The sequence below is a fragment of the Zalophus californianus genome, chromosome 13 (genome assembly GCF_009762305.2).
Source record: "Zalophus californianus isolate mZalCal1 chromosome 13, mZalCal1.pri.v2, whole genome shotgun sequence".
Lineage (NCBI taxonomy): Eukaryota > Metazoa > Chordata > Mammalia > Carnivora > Otariidae > Zalophus > Zalophus californianus.
The window spans coordinates 38,009,578-38,034,295 of NC_045607.1; the positions used below are offsets into that span (position 1 = coordinate 38,009,578).

Below are 24,718 nucleotides of genomic sequence, written 5' to 3' on the forward strand. Positions count from 1 at the left end.
TTTTTTATATTTACACACGTGTGCACTGAGTCAGATGTAAAATGTTTCTTTTTGGTCTCTGCCCAAAAAGTTTGGAGAACAAAGACCTAAAGTACCCCCTGAAGGAAATGGAAATGGATGCCACATTAACAGCCAAATGAAGCTGTTCTACACATAGAACCAACTCCAACAGAAGTGGGCTAACAATTATGGAACAGGTACGGTACAGGGTGAGAGCTTTCACAGGAATTAACTTAATTGCCCCCAACCGATGGATGAGGAAACAGACTCTGTCACATTGCGAGGTCGTGGCAGTCTGAGAATGGAAACCACTGATGTTCGGCTCGCGCTCGCTCCGCTGCCCCAGGACGCGCCAACCCGCCACGCATCGAGAGCCCGTCACCGTCACGGGCGGTGACTCGGCCGACGCCCGCCTGCTGGAGATCAGTGCGGCCTCTGCCTTAGTAGGGCCGGGCTGAAGGCGTGACGTACCGCAGCAGGCGAGACGCCCACATCGATTCACTGGGCGCCAGGACAAACCCGCTCTCCCTGGAAACCCAGCTGCGGGGTTTCACAACTCAGTGGAGGACGGTCCAGGTCTCGGTACCCACGACACGCGTGGCTTGGCCCTTCCGAGCCACTATCCCGAGCCCTAGTACGCGCCGCTCTCGCGATATGAATGGCCGGAGCCCTAGGACTCGCCACTGACCCAATTTCCGCTCCCTAGAGGGGCCCAGTCCCGCACCGGCCGGGAGAGTACCTGAGACAGGAGGCGCCTCCGCCATCCCGTGCCAACACCTAAAACGAGCCCGGCAACCTAGAGAGTGCTGTCACCCGGTCACGTGCCTTTGACTTCCGGCGCCGCAAGAATACTCGCATCTGCGCGCCGGGTGGACCGCCACGGAGGTTGCGCGGCCTAAGTGAACTGTGCGGTGCGTCCGTGACGTCAGACACAAGCGCCAGGCGCCGGCCTGGAGGAGGAGACTAGAGGCAGGCTGTAGGTGGCCAGGATCACGTTTGTGCGCCGGTTGGAATGTGCGTAGTCATTGTTTTTCGTTTTGAGATTCACGATGTTCTCTTGTCACTATGCCCTTTTGCCCGGGCACCCAACCAACTTCATCTGGCCTTCCGCAGTTAACTCAGACGTCACCTTCTACCTAGTTTGGCTTTTGGGTTAAAAGGCAACGAAAAAAACGCTAAGTAGTCAAAAGGGAACCTGAGGGAAAATACGCGTTAAAAAAAAAAAAAGATAAAGGGCTAATACACCGAGAACGCTTACAAATCAAAAAACGGTAAGCCAAAACCAAACCAAAATAAAACCCCCTCCACACACACACAAAAAACCCGATTAACCATAGAACTGGTAAAGGGGCGCCTGGGTGGCTCAGGTCATGATCCTGGAGTCCCGGAATCGAGTCCTACATCAGGCTCCCTGCTCGGCAGGGAGTCTCCTTCTCCCTCTGACCCTCCTCCTCCTCATGCTCTGTCTCTCATTCTCTCTCTCTCAAATAAAATCTTAAAAAAAAAAGAAATGGTAAAGGACTTGAATGGGCAGATGACAATAAGATACTACAGATGGATACTGAACGGAAGGGAGAAAGTTTGGAAGCACCAGTAATTTTTAAAGTAACAATTTTAGGGACGCCTGGGTAGCTCAGTCAAAGCGCCCGTGACGGTGGCGGGCTCTCCATGCGTGGCGGGTTGGCGCGTCCTGGGTCAGCGGAGCGAGGACGAGCCGAACATCAGTGGTTTCCATTGTCAGACTGCCTGGAATCGCAATGTGACAGAGTCTGTTTCCTCATCCATCGGTTGGGGGTAAATAAGTTAATTCCTTTGTTCAGGTCATGATCCCAGGGTGCTGCGTGTGGCTCCCTGCTCAGCGGGGAGTCTGCTCGTCCGTCTCCCTCTGCTCCTCCCTCCTGCTCGTGTTCTCTCTCTCTTAAATAATAAAATCTTAAAAAAATAAAGTAACAAAATTTTAAATGAATGTATGGAGTTTGTTTTGTTATTGCATTACTAAATAGAACACATTTAAGCCTGAAGCATGTGCATTTGTAACCTAATTCACTGGTCCAGACTTCCCCCCAAACACGAAATAGATTCATTTATTCACATGCGTTTTAATGCATACTCTTAGGCATTGCTTTAAGTGCTGGAAGTAAATGGTGAAAAAGACAAACATGGTCCCCACCCTCATGAATTGCATTGTCTAGTAGAGGAGATTAAAAACTTATATTTACAAATTAATAATTTTTAATTTCAAATTATGTTAGCATTATGAAAGAAATAAGCAGGGTAACAGTGATACTTAATAGGATTTGCTCCAGAGAAGATGGCCAGGCTTCCTTGAGTAGAAGGAAAGATGAGAAAAAGCTAACTATATGAAGATTCAGAGAGAAGGAATAGTAATGTGCAATGGCTATGAGTAAGGAAAGACCTTGAAGTATTCAAGGTGTTGAAATATCTGCTGTACAATAGTGAGAAAGGAGAATGGCATAATATGAAATTGAAGAGGTAGGTAAGGAGATCACACAAATCACCTGCAGGCCATGATAATGGATTTTATTCCAAGAGTAGTAGGAAGAGATTGAAGTGTTCTAAGCAAACAAGTGGTAGGTATCTGACCTACACGTAAAAGATTTCTCCTTTGCCCAAAGGAAGAGTGAATTGTGGGGGAGCAAGAATAGAAGTGGGCAGAGCAGTTACATTTTTGTATTAGGCTAATGCAGATGATGGTGGCCTTGGACTAGAGTGACAGCAAATGAGATGGAGAGAAGAGGATATGAGGTATATTTGAGATATAACCAGTGGCCAGCTTCTAAACTTTTTTCATGCCAACAGGTGTGATGTTGTTTTAACTAATTTTCATTCCTCTGATTACTAATGAGTTTGAACATTTCTTTTTTTAAAGATTTTATTATTGGGGCGCCTGGGTGGCTCAGTTCGTTGGGTGGCTGCCTTTGGCTCAGGTCATGATCCTGGAGTCCCTGGATTGAGTCCCACATCGGGCTCCCTGCTCAGCAGGGAGTCTGCTTCTCCCTCTGACCCTCCCCCTGTCATGTGCTCTCTCTCATTCTCTCTCAAATAAATAAATAAAATCTTAAAAAAAAGATTTTATTGTTTATTTATTTTTTAAAGATTTCATTTATTTACCCAACAGACAGAGACACAACGAGAGAGGGAACACAAGCAGGCGGAATGGGGGAAGGAGAGGCAGGCCTCCTGCTGAGCAGGGAGCCCGATGCGGGGCTCGATCCCAGGTCCCTGGGATCATGACTGGAGCTGAAGGCAGATGCCCAACGACTGAGCCACCCAGGCGCCCCTATTATTTCTTTTAAAGTAATCTCTACACCCAACACAGAGCTTGAACTCATAACCCCAAGATCAAGAGTTGCACACTCTATCAACTGAGCCAGCTAGGCACTACAAGTCTGAACATTTCTTAATGACCTTTTGAGTTTCTTCTTTTTTAACTGCTTATTCACACCCATTGCCTATTTTTTTCTATTGGGGTTGCTCTATTTTTCTTGCTTATGGTTTCTTGTATATTACAGATATCAATTCCTTGTCAGCTTTATACATTTCAGTTGTCTTCTTTTCTTCCATTGTCTATTTTGTCCTTTACTGAACATAAATCCTTAATTTTGACAGGTCTGTTCATCAAACCAACCAACCATACAGTCACCTTTAGAAATTACCAGATATATCAGTCTCAATCAGGAGAGAGGAACCACACAGTCATTTGAACAGAGATTTTATTTATTTAAAGACTTATTAACTATAACAGAGCATTGGAGTAATAAGGGGATTGACTAATAAAGAAGTAAAAAGAACTCTAAAATAAAATAGGATTAGCAATATAAGGAACAGCCACTACCTCTAGGGTTGAGATAAACTGTCTAATGAAGATCACCCCAGAGATAACGTGCAGACCTTGTCAGACAGGATGTGCCCTATGGCTCACTAGATGGCAGGGTAGTGGCTGTGGTGCTGCAATAGCAGAAGCTGCCAGAAATCTACCTTGTAGGGTACTGGGGAAAGTCATTTATGGGGAGGTGTCTCAGAAAAGGCACTCTACTACAAACCACCTGAGGGGTTGCCAAGAGAAGTTTCTGGCTGTTAGCCACCATAAACTGAAAAGACCACGTGCTGAAGAAGCCCTGTACTTTGCTGAAGCCAAACACTGGAGAAGCCCCCCCACAGCACAAAAGCCTGACTAACTGAAACACTAAACCAGGAAACAAGGGCGCCTGGGTGGCTCAGTTGGTTGGGCAAATGCCTTCAGCTCAGGTCATAATCCTGGAGTCCCGGGATCGAGTCCTGCATCGGGCTCCCTGCTCAGCAGGGAGTCTGCTTCTTCCTCTGACCCTCCCCCCCCATGCTCTCTCTCTGTCTCATTCTCTCTCTCAAATAAATAATAATAAAAAAATCACACAAAAAACGGGAAACAAAACCTTTTCCTCCTGCAATATCTCTCTGGTGCCCTCTACTGACAAATCTTAGTATCTGCCAGCTGGTGAAGGATAATATTTAAAAGGGTGCAAATCATTTCACAGAGCAGGCAAAAAGGATAAATTTGGAACTGAATGGCATACTAGGGACTTATAAAAAATGTCAGTAAGCAAACATCTATCTGGCCTTTCCTATACAAACAGTACTTTATACAACATACTAAAACTTACGACATACTTGCATTAAAAAAGAAGTGCCGGGCCTCCCCGGCGCCGGAATTTCCGGCTGGCGCCACCATTTTGGCTTTCCGACCTTGGGCTACTACTGCTGGTCACTGTCTGCAGCTTCTCCGTGCGGTCATGTCTGTGCCTACACCGCAGCTGCTGAGGGGCCTCACAGGCTTCACCCCGCGGCTCCCGGTGCAGCGTGCCCAGATCCATTCCAAGCCGCCGCGGGAGGAGCTCGGGACCATGGATGACGCCATTGGGCTCACCTCCTGCTTCCTGTTTCCTCCTGCCATCAGGCTGGGTCCTGTCACATCTGGAGTGGTACAAGAAACGGGAGTGAAGGGGGCTGTCCTGTCCCTCACCCTGTGACCTGACCACCCCTGGCCTCTCCTGATCATGTCTGCTGCATTCCTGAACGGCCTTCCCAGGATCATGTCCTTCAATTACCTCTTCTGCAATCATGACCTCTCGATTTCCCTTGGTGACATCCTCAGACCACATATATTGGTGTATAAGGCCCTACTTGGTAAGGCCCTCCTTATAACAAAGTCTATTTAAACCTTAAAAAAAAAAAGTCCAGAGGTGCCTGGGTGGCTCAGTCGCTTAAGCGGCCAGCTCTTGATTTCGGCTCAGGTCATGATCTCAGGGTTGTGAGACTGAGCCGGGCATCCGGTTCCACGCTCAGCAGGAAGTCTGCTTAAGATTCCCTCTCCCTCTCCCTCGCCCCCTCCATAATAAATAAATAGGTCTTTAAGAAAATAAAAATAAATAAAAAGTCCAGACACTGTAATATTCGCTAAGAAGAAATGAGCTGTCAAGCCATGAATAACACATGGAGGAAACATAAATGCATATTACGAAATGAAAGAAACCAATCTGAAAAGGCTATATTATATATGATTCCAACTATATGACATTTGGAAAAGGCAAAACTATGGAGACAGTAAAAAGATCAGTGGTAGCCAGGGCTCGGGGAAGGGAAGGATGAATGGGCAGAGCACAGAGGATTTCTAGGGCAGTGAAACTATTCTTTATGATACAATGGTGGTTACATTGTCTAAATCCATAGAAAGTACACCAAAAGTAAACTCTATGTAAACTGTGGACTTTGGGTGATAATAAGGTGTCAGTGTAGGCTCATGGATTGTAACAAATGCACCACTGTGGTGTGGGATGTCTATAATGGGGGAGGTTGCGCATGTGTGGGGACAGGGCATACATGAGAATTCTCTGTACTTTCTGCTCAAATCTGTTGTGATTCAAAACTGCTCTGAAAAATAAAGTTTATTAATTAAAAAAAAAGATCTCAAATCAACAGCTTAACCTTCTACCTTAAGAAACTAGAAAAAGAAGAGCAAACTAAACTAAAACAAGTAGAAGGAAGGAAACAATAAAGGTTAGAACAGAAATAAAAATAGAAAACAACAAAACAAAGTAGTTCACTAAATAAAAAGAACAAAACTGACTAACTTTTAGCTAGACAAGAAAAAAAAAGAAAAAAACTCAAATTATTAAAATTAGGAATCAAAGAGGGGACCTTATTATTGACCTTAAAGAAATAAGAAGAATTATAAGGGAATCCTATGGACAACTTTATGCTAACAAATTAGATCACCTAGATGACATGGACAAATTCCTAGAAACACACAAACTACCAAAACGGACTCAAGAAAAATAGAAAAATCTGAGTAGACTTACAGGAAGTAAAGAGATTTAATTAGTAATAAAAAAGCTTCCCACAAAGCCCAGGCCCAGATGGCTTCACCGGTAAATTCTACCATATATTCAAAGAACTGACACCAGGGACGCCTGGGTGGCTCAGTTGTTAAGCGTCTGCCTTTTGCTCAGGTCATGATCCCGGGGTCCTGGGATTGAGTTCCACATCGGGCTCCTTGCTCAGTGAGGAGCCTGCTTCTCCCTCTCCCTCTACTGCTCCCCCTGCTTGTGCTCTCTCTTTCTCTCTCTGACAAGTAAATAAAAATCTTTAAAAAAAAACAAAAACAAAGAATTGACACCAATCCTTCACAAACTCTCCCTAAAAATAGAAGAGGAGGGAATATGTCCCAACTCATTCTCTGGATGAAAACTGCCTTAGGGCAATCAGTGCCTAGCTCTCCATTTGTAGAAATTGATGGCAACAGTCCAGACTGCTTGTCCATGAAAATGGAGTCAGACTGATCAGGCATCCTAGGGCAGTGGTTCTTAATTCTGGCTACATATAAAAACTACCTGGGGAGATTTAAAAATCCAAGTGCTCACACCATATTCAGATCTATTATATTAGAATCTATGGGGGTAGGAAAATATAAAAGGAAAGCTATGGGAGATGAATAGAGGTTGAAGTGCCAAACTTTTACTCTCTTACTGGATCCAATCTCCTCCACCTTTGCTAAACTGCTGGAGCTGACAGATTACAACTCAAGGAGACCACCTGCACTGAACTCTGCTTCAGAGATGCTGACCGGTGGCAGCTACAGAAGTGATCATCAGAGACTATGCTGTGCCTGGGACTGACTCTATCACAGGACTCATCTTCTCCACTTTCCTTAAATTCACTAAGATTGACACAGACCAAGGCCTGGCCTTTGGTCTTTTCTGAGTACAGCAAGAATTAGCATAATGATAAAGGTGTTAAGGAATCTCCAGGGAAAGGTATGGTCAGAGGCAGGGAATCATGACTTTATGGTGGAAATGGGGAAACTGGAAGTAATTATTGCAGCCTAACAATGAAAAGTGGGATATGGCACAGAGAGAGGCTACAGAGAAATTTTGGGGACTTTTATTGGCAAGTGACAAGAACCCAACTCCAACTAGTTTAAGCAGAAAAGGGGGTCTGTTGGCAGAATTCTGAGAGTTCACAGAATTGAAGAGTTGCAGAGACTTGGAGCCCTCTGGGGGTCTCAAGGATCAGAAGTCAGGCCTCAGTGCCATGAGGATTCTTTCATTCCGCCTCTCGTCTCATCTCCTCTCTGGCCTCCCATATCTCAAGCTTCTCATACTGACAAAGACTTTGGGAGGGTAGGGGAAGAAAGTATTTCCCCTAAGTTTCCATTTAGAAAATTCAAAGGAAGAACTTCCAACAGGCACAGCCTAGTCACAAGCCCACGTTCATAGCTTGGAAGAATAAGGATAGGGCTACTCTAATTGGTATTTTTGCAATAATCATATGGTTATATGGGGGGAGGCAGTTCTGTAAAAGAAAATGTTGGAGCACCTGGCTGGCTCAGTGAGAAGAGACTTGGAGTACAACTCCTGATCTCAGGGTCATGAGTTTGAGCCCCCCCACTGGGTGCAGAGACTCCTTAAATGAATAAATAAAAACTTAAAAAGAAAATTTCTCCATCTTAAGAAAAAAAAGCAAAGTTTTTTTTTTTTTTAAGATTTATTCGTGAGACAGAGAGAGAATGAATGGGGGGCGGTGGCAGAGGGAGAGAACATCCAAGTAGACTCCCACTGAGCATAGAGCCCGATGTGGGGCTCAGTCCCGAGACCCTGAGATCATGAACTGAGCTGAAACCAAGAGTTGGATGCCCAACTAACTGAGCCACCCAGGTGCCCCCTCCTTTTTTAAAAGATTTTATTTTTTAAGTAATCTCTACACCAAACATAGGCTCAAACTTACAACCCCAAGATCAAGGGTCACATGCTTTACTGACTGAGCCAGCCAGGCACCCCAGAGAATGTTGTTTTGAAAAGACTAAGCAATAAAGCATTACAGAGAGGTAGGGGCCAAGTCACAGGCAGCTTTGTATGTCTTACTGGAGGTGTCAGGGAACCATAAAAGACTTTAAGTAGTGATTAGGTCAGATTTGTATTTTAGAAAGATAAATATAGCTGTATGTGATGAATGGACTCAAGGAAGTGAAACTATGCATGAAGAGAAAGCAAGTCATTAATTCCAAAAGACACTTAGGGTTAAAAGCAGGGTTTGATGATTAATTGAATGTGTAGGGTGAGGCAAAATGTAGGCATCAAGGCTAACTCAAGAACTTTCTGTTTTGAATGATGGAGGATAATGGTTCCATTAGCTGAGACAGGGAAAACAAGAGGAGACTCAGGTCTGAGGGAAAGATGATGGTTGTCTTGGCCATTTGAATATCAAGTGTTTGCTGGCTTTGGGAACATCCAAATAATTGCTAGGCAAACAGCTGCATGTGAATAGGATTCTGAAACTCAGGGGCAAGATCTGGGATAGAAGTATAGATTTAGAGGTCAGCAGTTAAAGCCATGAGAATAGTTGAACTCAGTAAATATAAGTGATCAGAGAAAGAAGTATGGTGGATAAAGGTTAGAATCCTGAGGAACACCAACATTAGAGTTGGAGAGATGAGGATTTCAGAACGGAGTCTTAGAGAAAATAGGAACAGGAAAACCAAGGCAGAAATTTTGTTAGAATGATTGCTCACTGGTATCCAATGCACTGAAGAGGTCTAGTTGGAGGACTAAGTATCACCCATTAAAACTGGCAATATATGGGACACTGATAACATTGGCAAGATAAGAAACAGAGCAGGAATGTTTGCCAAGAGTGAATCCCAAGATCATAAGCTTAATTTGGATGTCAGATTTTAGGTAATGGTGGGACATTTAATTAAGAATGCCCAGGACTGGGTGCCTGGGTGGTTCAGTCGTTAAGCATCTGCCTTCGGCTCAGGTCATGATCCCAGGGTCCTGGGATCGAGTCCCATATCGGGCTCCCTGCTCGGCAGGAAGCCTGCTTCTCCCTCTTCCACTCCCCCTGCTTGTGTTCCTGCTCTTGTGCTCTCTGTCAAATAAATAAATAAAATCTTTAAAAAAAAAAAGAATGCCCAGGACTGAAAATAAGAATGAAGAAAGAAGTCTAGGCTAGTGACAGTTATTTTGAGTCCTTAGTGCACAGGTAATACTTAAAATCTTGGGTGTGATACATTTCAAGGATATATCTTTTGATATATCTCAAATCCAAGATTGAAACTGTAGTGGAAGAAATATTTAAAGAGCTGAGTGAGAAATTATAGAGAAGCCAAGGAAGGCTTCAAGAAGGTAATGATGAATAGCACAATGTTCGATCTCATTGGAAGGTTTCTTGAGAAGCGAGATTAGTCCCCACTAATGGATCATTAAAGACTCTGAAATTGGGCAGGAGTTTGGACTGGCTGTAGCACTTCTGGCACCTTCCAAGAAAAGAACTGAAGCCCCTATTTTGTTGTTGTTGTTGTTAATAGCCCACATATGAGAATAGCAAGTTGCAAAGTATAGTTAACACTTGAACAATGTGGGGTATAGGGCACAACTGAAAATCTGCATATAACTTTTAACTCCCCCCAAACTATACCAATAGCCTACTGTTGACCAAAAGCCTTACCAATAACATAAGCAACTAACACATACTTTGTATGTTATATGTATTATATACTGTATTCTTACAATAAAGTAAGCTACGGAAAAGAAAATATTATTAAGAAAATCACAAAGAAAATACATTTACAATCTTGTACTGTAAAAAATCCATGTAGAAGTGGATTGTGTTCAAACCTGTGTTATTTAAGGGTCAACTATACTCACTGACCATTACTTCAATTATTCCTCACAAAAGCCTTGTGAGGTAAGCATGATTGTACTAATAAGGAAACAGAAGTTTAACAAAGTGAGTAGGCTGCTTAGAAGTTATTAGACAGTAGACCAGGGCCCAGGCCTGGACTGTTCTTTGTTCTTTCCTCTGATGTTAGCACTTAAATTTGATTTCTGTAGTGGAGTTTTTAGATGAATCAACATTAAAATTATATTAAGATTTTTCTGTACTAGAGGTTTTAGGCTGAAGTGACATTATTAAAATTATATCCTTTTGAAAAATATTTATTGAGTATAAATAAATGTCCTATACATTAAATATCAAGAAATAGTCATTATTGGTTATAAGTCAGGCTGTAATACTGAGGGAACCACAAATCAAAATATCCACTCATGATACAGTAGTGATAATTCATTCCAGTATCAGACATAGTAATGATTTACTCACAGGACACAACAAAACCCATCAAAAAAGGCTATCACTTTAACCAACCTGTAATACCACAATAGAAAATGGTTTTGAATCATAGAATGAACGGTCCCAATAATCTCATCTTTGTCTTATCAATTTGTCAGGTCAATTTCAGATTGTGGAGTTATATGATCTTAGAATTTCAAGATTCCATTTCCTTGGTTTTATTTCAAATTATTATTAATAAATGAAAACAAGTCATACATAGTCACTGATACTTGTAAGTAAGTTAGTCTTTCATAGGAGAAAGGAAATAAAAATTTAGTATGAAGAAAGCATCCCCCAAACAATGAATCTCTTTACAGAAAAAAATGAAAGAGCAATATAATTAAACTTTCCTTTGAAGAAAGGAAAGAAACCTAAATCTGTTACGGTAAATTTGGAAAGATAAATATTTCCTAGTCCCACAATATGTGTTTATTTTACATGATGTACTTGAATGACGCAAGTCTATGAAGCAGGGATCTGTGGCAATCCAAATTCATCCACCAGGACTCCATCCTGTGAAAAGAAAGCAATGTTCAGTGCCACTGTTTTTCAACTGATAAAACAAATGATTACAAATATTTAGTAGTCAAAACTCATTTCCGAGTGTTTAACCAATGAACATCAAAATCCCCGAGAAGATGAGAAGCATTTTCATGAAAGGTAAAGGGGGACATGATAAACCAAGAAAAGATTGGAAAAGCTCAAAATGGGTGCTTGTTTGCAGGGTAGAAGAAAAGTGAGAGAAACAGACACTTAAGAGTAAACCTGGGGGGCGGTGCCTGGGTGGCTCAATTGGTTGAGCAGCTGCCTTTGGCTCAGGTCACGATCCCAGGGTCCCGGGATCAGGTCTTGCACTGGGCTCCCTGCTCAGCGGGAGCCTGCTTCTCCCTCTCCCTCTGCCACTCCCCCTGCTTGTGCTCTCTCTCAAATAAATAAAATCTTAAAAAAAAAAAAAAAGTAAACCTAGGAAGGGGAAGCAGGAACTGGGAACGTCTGGGAGGAAAGGCTGAGGAGTTAGTCCCTGCCTCCAGATTCCCATTTTCACTCTGATTCCTAAAGTGAACCACTACCTTTTGCAGTTTCCCAATCCTTAAAGGAAGAGTACCCTAGGACAGGCAGTTACTTCCACACTGTACTTTACTACAAACTTATAGGCAGTGATACCACTATCAATTAAGAAACTATACCTCAACAGCACATTTAACTCAGGAATCTGTGACAAATAGAAGATGGAAACATAGATGCTACAGGATATTGACAAGGTGAGTTGTGGTAGGTAGCATTAATAAAAATTATTTCAGGTAGGGGTGCCTGGGTGGCTCAGTCGTTGAGCACGTCTGCCTTCAGCTCAGGTCCTGATCCCAGAGTCCTGGGAATGAGCCCCGCATCAGCTTCCCTGCTCCGCGGGAGGCCTGCTTCTCCCTCTCCCACTCCCCCTACTTGTGTTCCCTCTCTCGCTGTCTGTCAAATAAATAAATAAAATCTTTAAAAAAAAATTATTTCAGATATGTTCAAAAAAACCACCCTGTGCCTGGAACCTTGAAATGGTCAGAGGCGGGGGTGGTGGGGTGGGGTAGAATGGGCAGTAGAGAAAGGTAAGATTGCCCTAGACTCAAGGAGCAAGGGAGGGTACAGTAAGGGCAGGTGCACGTTCGTAGAAATTAGCTCGAAGGGACCTGAGAAACTACCTACTCCTCACCTTTTGCTCCCCCCATTTCATACGTGGAAAAAACTGATGAGGTTCAGACAGAAAACAAGAATTTCTAATTTGCTCCAAGTTGGGGTGCCTGGTTGGCTCAGTTGGATGCTGAGCATCTGACTCTTGGTTATGGCTCAGGTCATTATCTCAGGGTTGTCCAGCTCTGCACTGAGGGGGAGTCAGCTCTGGGATTCTCTCTCTCTGCACCCCCACCCCGCTCTCTCTCTCTCTCTCTCAAATAAATACGTCTTTTTTTTTTTTTTTTGCTCCAAGTCATACAGTGAATAAAGGCAGAGCTGAGGAGACTGGCTCTCACTCAAGGATTCTGCACACTCAATGTGCACATTGGGAGATAATGCAAACACAGGATAAATGGCAATAGAAAAAAAATGACATTTACACGAGGAACTAAGATAGAGTGAACAGGATTTCATAAGTAACAAAATTTTATCTGTTTATAATAATGACAACCATGTGGCTTTGGATAGGGCTTTCAGTTCGCCATACAAGATCTAACTTGGTCTACACAACAATTATGTGAGATAATTATAATTATCTGCATGTTAAAGATACAAGGAACAGAAAAGTTCAAAACAGTTAAGTGATTTGCCAAGTCTCAGTCAGTTAGTGGTGGGGCTGAGACTTAAACCCAGGTATCCTGATTCTTTACCTTGTTAAATGAGAATCTTTCTTTTTTTTTTTTTTTAAGATTTTATTTATTTATTTGAGAGAGAGAATGAGAGAGAGCATGAGAGGGAAGAGGGTCACAGGGAGAAGCAGACTCCCTACTGAGCGGGGAGCCCGACGCGGGACTCGATCCCGGGACTCCAGGATCATGACCTGAGCCGAAGGCAGTTGCTTAACCAACTGAGCCACCCAGGCGCCCTAAATGAGAATCTTTCTATATTAAGTTTTATACTTAAATTATTAATCTTTATTAAAAAAAATCCACCCTACAATTAAGCAGTGTGTATGGAGGGCAGAACTTTCTTTCATGCTGCTGCCTAGCATGGTTTATGCATGTGTTAGTGATATTTTTCCAGGAAATGCTATCTAAAACGTATAAACGGAACCTACTACAAGTTCGTAATTAAATTATACAAATTGTTAATATAGAAACTCCTGGGCCTCAGTGACACAACGTACACAGCCTGTCCACAGTTTAATATTAGCAAGGGGTCCCAAAATAATGACTGAGACAATCTTTCCTTGTTCTAACTTAAGACTACCTGGTAGATTCCCAAATTGGTAATCAAGCATAAAACCTTTACCATTTTGCATAGCTAACAGAAAAAGCATTCACCTTATTCTTTGTGTCAGTGGGAACACCTTCTGGAATTGCAGGTGCAGATGCTGCTTCATCCAAGTAAGAGCTGTCTTCGTCGGCCAGAAGCTCATCACCCAGTGCATCCAACTCTGTTATTGAAAAAGTCAACATTTCACTAAAATTTACACAAGAAAATTGGCAGCTAATGTTAAGGAAGTTAGACAAATTATTTGTTATAAGACAAAAATTTTAAAACAAAGGGAAAAGGATTATTAATTTCTATTTTCAAAATAAAAGATGACCATTATAAGAAACTTTCAAGGGAACAAATGTGGTAACATCTATGAAAAACAAAAACCAAACTAAAACTAACAAAACAACCATTCCCCACAGGTTTACAAGGCCCTAGTCTTCATGGGAAGAGTCTAGAGCTATTGCTTGGCCAATTCAAATTAGAAAATTTGAACAATAACAAATATACAAAATTTTCTCTCATTTATTGATGAACTTGAAAGAAGGCAGTGAAAGTAAGCTAGAGATTGTTATATACTGATGATCATCACATGAAATCAGGCTTTAAAAACAAGTCTACGGTAAAGTTGAGCTGGAAATGACCAAGAGAAATGACAAGAGCAGGTAGAGATTCATCAGGGGAAACTCCGGATAGGAAATAAAGAAATTAATGTTTTAAGTGTACAATATAGTGATTCAACAATTCTGTAATTACCCAGTGCTCATCACAGGTAAGTGTGCTCTTAATCCCCTTCACCTATTTCTTCCATGCCCTCCCCACCCCTCTAGCACTTTGTTCTCTAGAGTTAAGAGTCTGTTTTTTTCATCTTTTTCTTTGTTTCTTAAATTCCACATATAAGTGAAATCATCATGGTATTTGTCTTTCTCTGTCGGACTTATTTCACTTAGGATTATATCCTCTAGATCCAACCATGTTGTTGCAAATGGCAGGATTTCATTCTTTTTTATGGCTAAGTAATATTCCACTGTGTATATATACCACATCTTCTTTACCAATTCATCTATGGATGGACATCTTGGGCTGCTTCCATATCTTGGCTATTAAAAACAATGCTGCAATAGACTAGGGGTGTATGTATTTTTTCAAAATAGTGTTTTCGTTTTCTTCGGGTAAAGATTCCTCTCTCTGAGACCACTCAACAACCCCTTCCATTTTTTTCCTGCTAACCCCTACTCATCCTTCAGGACCCATGCCTGTCTCCACTCCCAAGTAGGTTACATTCCCCAGCTATGCGCTCCACAGTACCCCATACTTCTCCTTCCCAACAGTTTGTGTTCTTGCTATTAATTATTTGAAACAAGCAGTTTCTTACTCCTGGCTAGAGAAGCTTCATGAATGCAGGGACCGTATCTGCTTTCTTCAATGTTAAACCCTCAGCATCTAACACAGTACCTGGCATATGGTAGATGCACACTAAGTACTTGCCAGTGACTATTTCTTGATCTGCTTTGCTGTTCTGAGGGAGAGACTCCAATAATAGGGAGAACAAAATCCAAAGAAAAATGGCAGGGAAAGGCAGTAATTAGATACCAAGTACCAGGTCAGCAGAGACCTTTGCCCCGATTTTCCTCTGTAGCTTGTCCTTCCCAGAGTTGTTGGTGGAGGATGCAAATCTGACATGCCTGCCTCACAAGCTCTTTGCCCAGAGACTGTACCATAAACTAACTCTCACAGAACCCTTGCAGGAATTTTCTCTAGCATTTGGGAAAAGGTCCCAGGAAATCACCCTTTCAGACTCTAAAACTTTTTCTTTCCTAATTGCTTTTCCCACAACATACCTGCTTCCAGGTCATCTTCATCTAATTCTGGGGTACCATAACTACGGCTCAGCGCTTCTTGGATTTCATTGGCATCTTCCATCATATCTTCTAGCTGGTCTTGTAAGTCCTTACAGAAATATATGACAGCTTTCATTAATTTCTTACTATTTTCCTCTAACCACAACCCACCCTATTCTCTCCTCTGAATCTTAGAAACAAACAATTTTTAAAAAGATAATGTACATAAAATGCCGAGTACATACCAGTTCTCAACAATTGTTAGTTTCCTTCCCTTACCCCAGTCCTTGCCTAGTGATTGTTTTTAGTCAACAACTGAGCAGGTGCTCCTCTAAAGGATGGGTCTGAATAACTCCTGAATGCCCCTTCCAATCAAAAGTATAAGAGAGTCTTAGAGGGGAGGCGGGTGGAGGGATGAGTTAGCCTGGTGATGGGTATTAAAGAGGGCATGTTCTGCATGGAGCACTGGGTGTTATACGCAAACAATGAATCATGGAACACTAGCTCAAAAACTAATGATGTAATGTATAGTGATTAACATAATAATAAAAATAATAAAGTAAAAAAAAAAGTATAAGAGAGCTTAATGAACTATCTAAAAATCACAAAACTGAAGATTCCCCTAACAGTAACTGTGAATGCCAATGACCCACATAATCCTCCTTTTGGTAATAAAATATAAACTCAAAAATAAAGAATTAAATTGGGGGACCTGGCTGGCTCAAAGAGCATGCAACTCTTGATCTTGGGGTCGTGGGTTTGAAGACCACCCTAGGTATAGAGATTACTACAAAAAATAGAAATAAACTTAAAAAAAAAAAGAATTAAATTGGTGACCTTGCATTTGAATTTAAGGTGCCTCTTGGAAATCCAAAGTCCTATTGCAAGAACAGATGCCCATCAGCTCTCTGTCATCACAGAAAGTTTACCTAAAACATTAAGTCCAGGAACATCTACACTATCAACATTTTCCTAGTTTATGGAGAAAAGCAGGTAATAGAGACAAGCAAATTAGTCTTTTTAAAAAATTTTTATTTATTTATTTATTTTTTAAAAGATTTTATTTATTTGAGAGAGAGAATGAGAGAGAGAGAGAGCATGAGAGGGGGGAGGGTCAGAGGGAGACGCAGACTCCCTGCTGAGCAGGGAGCCTGATGTGGGACAAAAATATGGAACGCTTCACGAATTTGCATGTCATCCTTGTGCAGGGGCCATGCTAATCTTCTCTGTATTGTTCCAATTTTAGTATATGTGCTGCTGAAGTGAGCACACAAATTAGTCTTCTTAAGTCAGCTAAAGACTGACTATACTGTGTAGGGAGAAAAAACAGTAGTGGAAACAACTGTTCTACCAGGCCCACCCCGGATGGAGAAACAGAAATAGAATCAGGACAGGCTTGATATCCGAAACCAGGCTGGTGAAAATAATTGACTGAGAGCAAAAGTCATCTGTGAATGATCTACCCATGATTAACTGGAAGACTACAAGGCCAGAAATAATGTAAAACCAATCTGAGAAGTGCTACAGCATAATATAGGGCAGCTAGTATAATGGTTAGGAGCACAGACTCTGGAATCAGACATATAAAAGCTCGAATTTTGCCTTACTTAATAAGAAAGTCCCTAAGCCATAATTTTCTCATCTGTAAAATGAGATTATTAATGGCCATACCTCAGAGGGTTTTGTAAGGCTTTATTGCAATAATACATGTAAAACACTAAAGCACTTAATACTACATATCTTCCACTGTGTTAAGGATATGCAGAGAGGGGCCGCTGGGTGGCTCAGTCGGTGAAGCATCTGCTTTCGGCTCAGGTCATGATCGCGAAGTCCTGGGATCGAGCCCCGCATCGGGCTCCCTGCTCAGTGGGCAGTCTGCTTCTCCCTCTCCCTCTACAGTTCCCCCTCTGCTTATGCTCTCTCTCTCAAATAAATAAATAAAATCTTACAAAAGAAAAAGAGGATATGCAGAGTAACAATGTGCTCGTCATAGACTTAAATTTCCACAGAAAGGGAACAGACTATTGTTGATAACGCAGAAAATCCAAATTGGCACCATTTATCCTTCAGAATATTTAGAACAATGCAAAACATTTGAGAACTCCTCCGGGCCCCCAAAGTGGAGGTTTGTTTTTCCATTTAAAGGTGAAGAAGACAACACAGAGAGTAAAATGAAAAACACTTTAAAAAAAAGAAAACACTAAGATTTTCTGTATTTTCAGTGCCCAAATACCACACTGTATGTATGTGACATTCCACTGTACAGAGAAGCACTGGCTGAAACAAAAACTAAAAGAGAGTGAAAACACAGAGTAAGCTAATCAAGTCAAGTTTCTGCTGTGCTATCATATATCAAGACAAGTCTCCCCAAATCATTTATGGATAGGATTCCTTGAAATAGACTCTATGAAAGACACACACACACACACACACACACACACACACACACACACACACACACACACAATCATCACACAAAGAATTAACAGGTTCAATATTGGATACACAACACAAAAGTAATATAAACAAATACAAGCACTAGACCTGATGTGCAGAAACTGAAAAATAGGAAGGCTAGGAACAGAGAATATAGACAAAATACAAAAAAAATGAGTTATAAAACAATGAAAATGTTTTATAAAGTATTTTAGGAAAACAAATGAAATTCAAAATAGCCCAACTGACAACAGACACAGACAGACACACAGGCCAAAAGGGAGAGAAAGAAGCTCTCCACCTGCCATATGGGCAAATCTAGGAGGAAACACGAAAAGGATAATTAGATAGGGAACCAGACAGACAACTGCAGATAGAAGATGGAGAGATGTACAAAACCCCCAGAAAGACCACAATTTCTGTTTTGTTGAGATTAAATAGCTCTAATTAAAACATAAGGAACCCTATAAACAGAAAACAAAATTCAGTTTCATTATATTACCAAATAGTATTGTACAAATAAGAAAAATTTACTTGGAACATTTTCTCAGTCAATGTCCCGGAAGATGTCACTGAGCTTAACTCCCTGTGAGCAGAGACTGGTGCAGGATTAGAGAGACAGCCATGGGCAGTCCAAGGAGGGGTGCTCGAGAAAAGTAAGATAGGAGGAATGCCCTCACTTGTACTAAAGATCCACACTCCTGGAGAATACTCTTCAGAGGCAGTAAAATGCCAGGAAGATAGTAAATAACCAACAAATACGGCTTGAATCGGGCAGGACTGCTTTAGCTCCTTTAATAGTCTCTTGTTCATTTGTTCATCATCCATCAAAAACTTTCTGAACACCAGCTATGGCCAGGCATTGTTCAAGGCCTAACAGTGAATAAAATCAAGTCCCTGCCCTCATAGAAAGAGACATTCTACTGGGGGTTGGGGGGAGGGTGGAGTGGCGTGATAAAGTCAAAAATATCACCATACCAGCAGAAAGGCCTCTTTCCTCTGACCAGTCACCGCTCACTCCCTCTGCTATTTCTGCTTGCCATCTGGGCTGTTCACCTGGCAGAGGTGAGAGGAGCCAAGTGCTTAGGGCTCACCTCCCAACTAAAGCATGATCTCAAAAGACATGTTAATTTTAAGAATCTAATAACATTATTATTAAATATATAAAGAGAATTACTAGAAAAGGGAACCAGCTCTACTGCAGGAACTGTGTCAAACACCTGACATATACATCCTCATTTAACACTTGTGACAATCCTGGGAGATGGGTCGCAACATCACTACTTTGCAATTCAGGAAACAGACTCAAAATCATTTAGTGAGTTAGAAGTAATGGGAAACTGGCAGCTTCTTTACTGAGTGTCTATTATGTGCCAGGTATTGTGTGCATAGACACACCAGCTCATTTATTTCATCCTCACCATAACCATATATGGCATTAGGATCCTTGTGTTAACAAGGAATCAGAGTCATTTGGTATCCTTTCCCAAAGTTACGCTATTAGTAAATGGCAAGCTCAAGATTGAATCAGTCTTCTGTGTTCTTTCCATCACATACACATTCATTTGGATTCTTTCCAAAACTAGTGTACATTCTTGCAGAAACCAGTACACATCTCACCTCGATCTGGTCGATTTTCACTTGCTTGTATGCTTTCTTCATTTCCTTTACTCCCAGTTTCATAGCATCAACCTAAAAAAAGATAAGAGAGAACATAATGTCTTAAGAAGCCATGTTGGTGAAATTGTCTTTTAAATACTATGGGAAAAGATCAAAAGAGTAAAAAAATAAAATAAAATCATGGGAAAAGGTGCTATGGAAATACCGTGGTCTTGGTGTCCTTCAATGACTGGATGGTGTAATTGGCTTGTTCCATGTTAAATGACTGTTGGGCAAGATTGTCCCGCTGCTGCTCATACCTTTTTAGAATCAATTAAGAATGGTAAATGTGAGCCAGACAGAAATCCTTAGGAAGAAAGTATCTCCAACATTAAATAGGAATTTTTTTTTAAAAGATTTTATTTATTTATTTGAGAGAGAGAGAATGAGAGATAGAAAGCACGAGAGGGAAGAGGGTCAGAGGGAGAAGCAGACTCCCTGCTGAGCAGGAAGCCCAATGTGGGACTCGATCCCGGGACTCCAGGATCATGACCTGAGCCGAAGGCAGTCGCTTAACCAACTGAGCCACCCAGGCGCCCCAAATAGGAATTTTCTTTAAAAAATTAAATACACAGAAAAACTGGCAAAAGCAGTATAATCCCTTTAATACAAATATCATCTGATGTACCCCTCCAGTCTTTTGTCTTTGTATCTTAGTTATGAGACTATTTTCCACTTAATATTATAGCCTTTGCTGTTTTCTATGTTACTACATACTCTTAATACGTCTTTATGATGTTTCAAATGATTTCCTATGATAAATCCCCAAAAACAGAATTCTTGGGGCAAAGGGTAGGATGATTTTTAAGGCTCTTCATACATATAACTAAACCGGTTTTCCAGTAGACTGAACTTCTTGAGGATAGGTATTATTTTTTATTAATCTTATATCCATAATTAAGTAATTCACCTGGCCTGATATAATACCTGGTGCTCAAAACTTTTTTTTAAAGATTTTATTTATTTATTTGACAGAGAGAGAGACAGTGAGAGAGGGAACACAAGCAGGGGGAGTGGGAGAGGGAGAGGCAGGCTTCCCGCTGAGCAGGGAGCCCAATGCGGGGCTCGATCCCAGGACCCTGAGATCATGACCTGAGCCGAAGGCAGACGCTTAACGACTGAGCCACCCAGGTGCCCTCCAAAATGTTTTTTTAAATAAAGTTTTATATCAAAGTATAATACTACCTCAAAGACTTATGTCCCTATGGTCTTTATACAATATTTGGAAACCATCTAACTATCCAACCAGAAGAAAATTGGTCAATTCATGGTGTAGGCAAATGGTGGTAGAATTATCACCACCCCATTAAAGTTTCCAAAGAATGTATAAAAGGAAAAAAATGTATAAAAGGAGAGAAATGCTCATGATATAATGTGAAGTGGAAAGGGACAACCTATATTTACACAATACAATTTTTCTTCTAAAAAGCTATATGCACAGATTCCATGCATGCACAACCAGAGAAAAGAAACTAAGAAATCAGCATTCTAAAAATGGTTATTTCTGGTAGTAGGAATCTAGGTAAATGTTCTTTTCTTCTGTTCAAGTTTATGTATTTTCCTAGCATCTATGATGAATATACATTCCTTTTGTTAAAAAAAAATTACTTAAAAACTGCAGTGCTACCTACTAATAAGGAACAGTTTTACCATGCTCTCACCATTATCATTTTTTTCCAATTTTGTCTAATTTAAAAGGAGGAAGGTGGTATCTGATACAAAGACATTTTATTTTTTAAATTTTTTAGTTATGTTAATCACCATACATCATTTTTTTTTAAAGATTTTATTTATTTATTCATGAGAGACAGAGAGAGAGAGAGAGAGAGAGAGAAGCAGAGGGAGAAGCAGGCTCCCTGCTCAGCAGGGAGCCTGATGCGGGGCTCGATCCCAGGACCCTGGGATCATGACCTGAGCCGAAGGCAGACGCCCAACCATCTGAGCCACCCAGGCGCCCCGTACATCATTAGTTTTTGATGTAGTGTTCCATGACTCGTTGTTTGTGTTGATAAAAAGACACTTTAAAAATAAAAATAGAGATATCAACATTTCTGATTCCTTATAAGTTGCTTACATCTGACCCCTACAACCCTGCAGAAGGTCTCATCAGCTGGACAGCCCACAGGGGTAAGCACCAAAGATGCTATTTGGCTTCTGCTCAAACACTGAGACATAGTCACCTAAAATAAATTAAGGACCCTTAAATCTATTCTGGTTGGGAGGGAACAGGTATTCAGGATTCTCAATTTTACAAACAAAAAGGCATAGTCTAATCAAATAAATAATGGGAGAACCTATAGATCTGGGCAGTCCAATACAGAAGCCACTAGCCACATATGGCTACTTAATTGTTAAAAATTAAACACTTTTCAAGTGCTCAAGAGCCACACATGGCTAAGAGCTACTGTACTGAACAACATAGATATAGAACATCTTTATCATAGCAAAAAGTTCTGTTTAGATGGACAGTGCTGCAACAGATAGTGCTGAACATGCAGGGGGAGAAAAACCCAGCTCACCGGATATGTAAATGAAATTTGCAACTAAATCAAGAATGCTTATAAAATAGTATGAAAAACTGAAGAATGTAAGACCATTTCCCTTTCAGTTAAACCTGCTGGAGGAAAGGAGGTTACACTTATAACTTACATCCGCTTTTGCTTTAAAACCCTCAAGGCTTTCTGTTTGACCATATTCTAGAGAAAAAAACAGATTTTAATTAAAAGAAGTAGAAAACACACATATAGTAAAAGAAATCTCCTGTATCTCAGACTTACATATCTATTTTCTTCTTCAAAGTCATAGACAGAGTGGCTCCTGGACTCTTTTTCACCTCCCAAGCATAGTCTTTAAGCCTCAGCTCGTCTCTGTCTTTGCACCCCACATCTCAGGGTACTGAACTGCATTCTCTTTAGTGCATTGTCTCTCCATGGCCACCCACAATAGTGCCTATTTGTACATCCAGTTGCCTTAGGGAGATTCCCAACTTGGACTTCTTGCTATCCACTCAAACTCAACAGGCCCAAAATCTCACCAATATTATTAACAATGGTCCCACCAATCTCTCACTTGGTTAAGAACCTTTATATCAACCTTACATTTCCTCTTTGTCTCTTCATGCAGTCATCTCGTTACTGATTTTCAGAACTCACTTGCAAACTGATTTTCCTGTCATTTTCCTGACTGCCACCATGGTTTAGGCTTTCATCTCAAGTCTAGATGAGCTTTCCTGCCTCTGGTCATTCTTCATTCCATGCCATCCAACTAAGATGGCTGAGAAAAAGCCTCTTGTCGCTGCCCTTTCCATACTGTTCCATAAATCATTGTATTTGTCTCCTCCAATGAAGAAGGAAAAGCAGGTATTACTCACAGATGATAATATCTAACATTTATTATTTATGAATGTTTCTATGTACCAGACACAGTGCTAGGGAGGTTACATGAATTACCTCATTTAATCCTCATACTGTAAAGTAGGTGTTATCCCCATTTTACAGATAGGGAAACTGAGGTTCAGTGGCGCTAAGTAACTTAGTTCAAATAGTTAATAAGTTACAGAGATGGGGAAAAAAGAAGGTAGTTCTATATCCACAGTTCATGCACTTAAATATGGTAATCTCTGTTTCTACCTAATAGAAGAGGAAAATAAGGTATTAAGTGACTTTATGACGGTCACGGCTAGTAGGTAGTGATGATGTTATTAATAGAATGCTGGTCTCTAGATGCTGTTCTGAGACTGCCACCTTCTCAGTAGAATGTATTAATTCCCCTGTACATGCTTCTGGACCAGTCGTCAGCATCTTCTCTCCACCAGACTAAACCCCAGCCTTCCTCTCATATCAAGCTGCAAATCCTCCTCCCTGAAGGATACACCCTCACATGTTTTCTCCTTACCAGACTACTACTGGGCCCTACTTCGATAGGTGCTCAAATTAGGCTGTCGCAGCATGTTCTGCAGCTGCTGCCTACCTTACCTTGGCAGGACCCTCTCTCATCTTCTTGATCTGATCCTTATACTTCACGAGCTCAGCATCCAGTCGAGAAATCTTCTTGTCAATGGATTCTGCCCTGCTGTCCACCTTGAGAAAACAGACATGGTTAGGACAATACACTTACAAGAGAAGGGGCAGGAGAGGAAAGAAGGGTGGGAAAGTGGTTCCCAACCAGGGGGAGATTACTAGTCAGAAACACTGGGAGGCTTTTATAAACTATACTCCACCCCTCAGATTCTCATATTCTAGGGCCCCTTTCAAGTGTGCTTGAGCAGAAAAGAATTTGGGAAACAGGCTGAGTTGACATTCTCCTACAATCAGAGACTAGTCAGACTGGGGGGCTCAACCAGGTGTGTGAAATGGGCTAGGGCTGTAAATCTAATGCTATTCGTTTAGATAGGGGGTGATGCCTTAATGTGAGGGGCCAGAGTTCTGAATTTCCTGTTACTTAGATCCAGGATTGGGGTACGTATATGTTGACCTAGGATATCAAGTTGAGGATCCTGATGTGGGAGAGGGATGAAGAATAAAAGAGAGGAAAAGGGTCGGGCTGGACCGAAATGGAAAGGATGTGGGCCTATGGCCGGTTGGGGCAGGAGACGGAAAGAGCGAGTAAACACGGCAGCAGGCCTCAGAAGGGGTTGGGTGCAAGTAGTGTTAGCGGGTCCCTGGTTTGTGGCGTCAGGAATGACCTGGGTAACAGGAACGAAGATGAGGTGGAGAAGGCCGAGGTGTCCGGAACCGAGAATGGAATGGAGGAGTAGGAGCCTGGAGCCGAGGTGGGCGGGGTCGGGAGTGTCAGAGTCCCTGAGTCTAGTTATGCGTGGTCAAGTGCCCACCGTGCCAATGCAGTCAGTCAGGCTGGGCGGCGGAGCCTTGGGTTTCGCTTTCCCGAAGAATCGGTTCATCTTGGGCGGCCACGAAGAAAACCCAAACACTGGAGCAGGACTAGAAACGGAAGCAGAGCCACCTCCGCCTCCTCCTTCACTTCCGGCCCCCCCGCGCAAGCGCAATGTGCCTATTGGAGTTTCCCGACCCTTTTTCCGGATTTTCAGCGCGACCTTCCGGGGAAGGAGAGCTCCGGGAGGTTGGAGGCGGCGGACCGTCAGCAGGGGCGTGGCCTCGGTGAAGGGCGTGGGGCGGGGTTCCAGTGAGTGGGGCGGGGCCTCGGTTGAGTGGGTGGGG

General features: G+C 41.8%; 2 protein-coding genes, 1 non-coding gene and 1 pseudogene across 7 annotated transcripts in view; 1 reads left to right on the forward strand and 3 right to left on the reverse strand.

Moving 5' to 3' along the window:
- Positions 1–1,305, reverse strand: part of NFX1 (nuclear transcription factor, X-box binding 1) — a 72,872-nt gene extending 71,567 nt beyond the window's left edge. For 2 of the 4 annotated variants that reach the window (XM_027614934.2, XM_027614933.2), the window contains exon 1: positions 740–1,298. In XM_027614934.2, coding sequence (XP_027470735.1) covers positions 740–764 — 25 coding nt within the window. In that variant the 5' untranslated portion in view covers positions 765–1,298. Of the gene's footprint in view, positions 1–739 lie in introns of all 4 variants that reach the window. The other 2 variants (XM_027614936.2, XM_027614935.2) reach the window with 1 other exon arrangement.
- A 2,427-nt stretch (positions 1,306–3,732) lies between these two features.
- On the forward strand, positions 3,733–5,325 carry LOC113934256 (annotated as a pseudogene).
- CHMP5 (charged multivesicular body protein 5) lies at positions 4,836–24,652 on the reverse strand. Of its 2 annotated transcripts, XM_027614844.2 has the most exons (9): positions 24,373–24,489; positions 23,516–23,620; positions 22,191–22,237; positions 19,708–19,801; positions 19,503–19,574; positions 15,447–15,555; positions 13,671–13,783; positions 11,107–11,181; positions 4,836–4,971 (listed from the first exon to the last, which is right to left on the reverse strand). In XM_027614844.2, the coding sequence occupies exons 1-8, from the start codon at positions 24,439–24,441 to the stop codon at positions 11,131–11,133; spliced, it is 660 nt and encodes a 219-aa protein (XP_027470645.1). In that variant the 5' UTR covers positions 24,442–24,489; the 3' UTR covers positions 4,836–4,971; positions 11,107–11,130. The 2 variants fall into 2 exon arrangements, with proteins under 2 accessions (XP_027470645.1, XP_027470644.1); XM_027614843.2 differs by lacking the exon at positions 4,836–4,971 and having other exon boundaries at positions 10,478–11,181; positions 24,373–24,652.
- On the reverse strand, positions 16,610–16,716 carry LOC113935232. The gene has a single exon (XR_003523972.1). It is a non-coding gene; the product is annotated as a U6 spliceosomal RNA (small nuclear RNA).
- Positions 24,653–24,718: the final 66 nt, after the last annotated feature.

Coding starts and splice junctions, on each gene's coding strand:
- CHMP5 (XM_027614844.2), bottom strand. CDS start 24,441: ATGAACCGATTCTTCGGGAAAGCGAAACCCAAGGCTCCGCCGCCCAGC. Junction 23,621..24,372: donor TGACTGACTGCATTGGCACG/GTGGGCACTTGA, acceptor TGTTTTCTCAAG/GTGGACAGCAGGGCAGAATC. Junction 22,238..23,515: donor TGAGAGAGGGTCCTGCCAAG/GTAAGGTAGGCA, acceptor TTTTTTCTCTAG/AATATGGTCAAACAGAAAGC.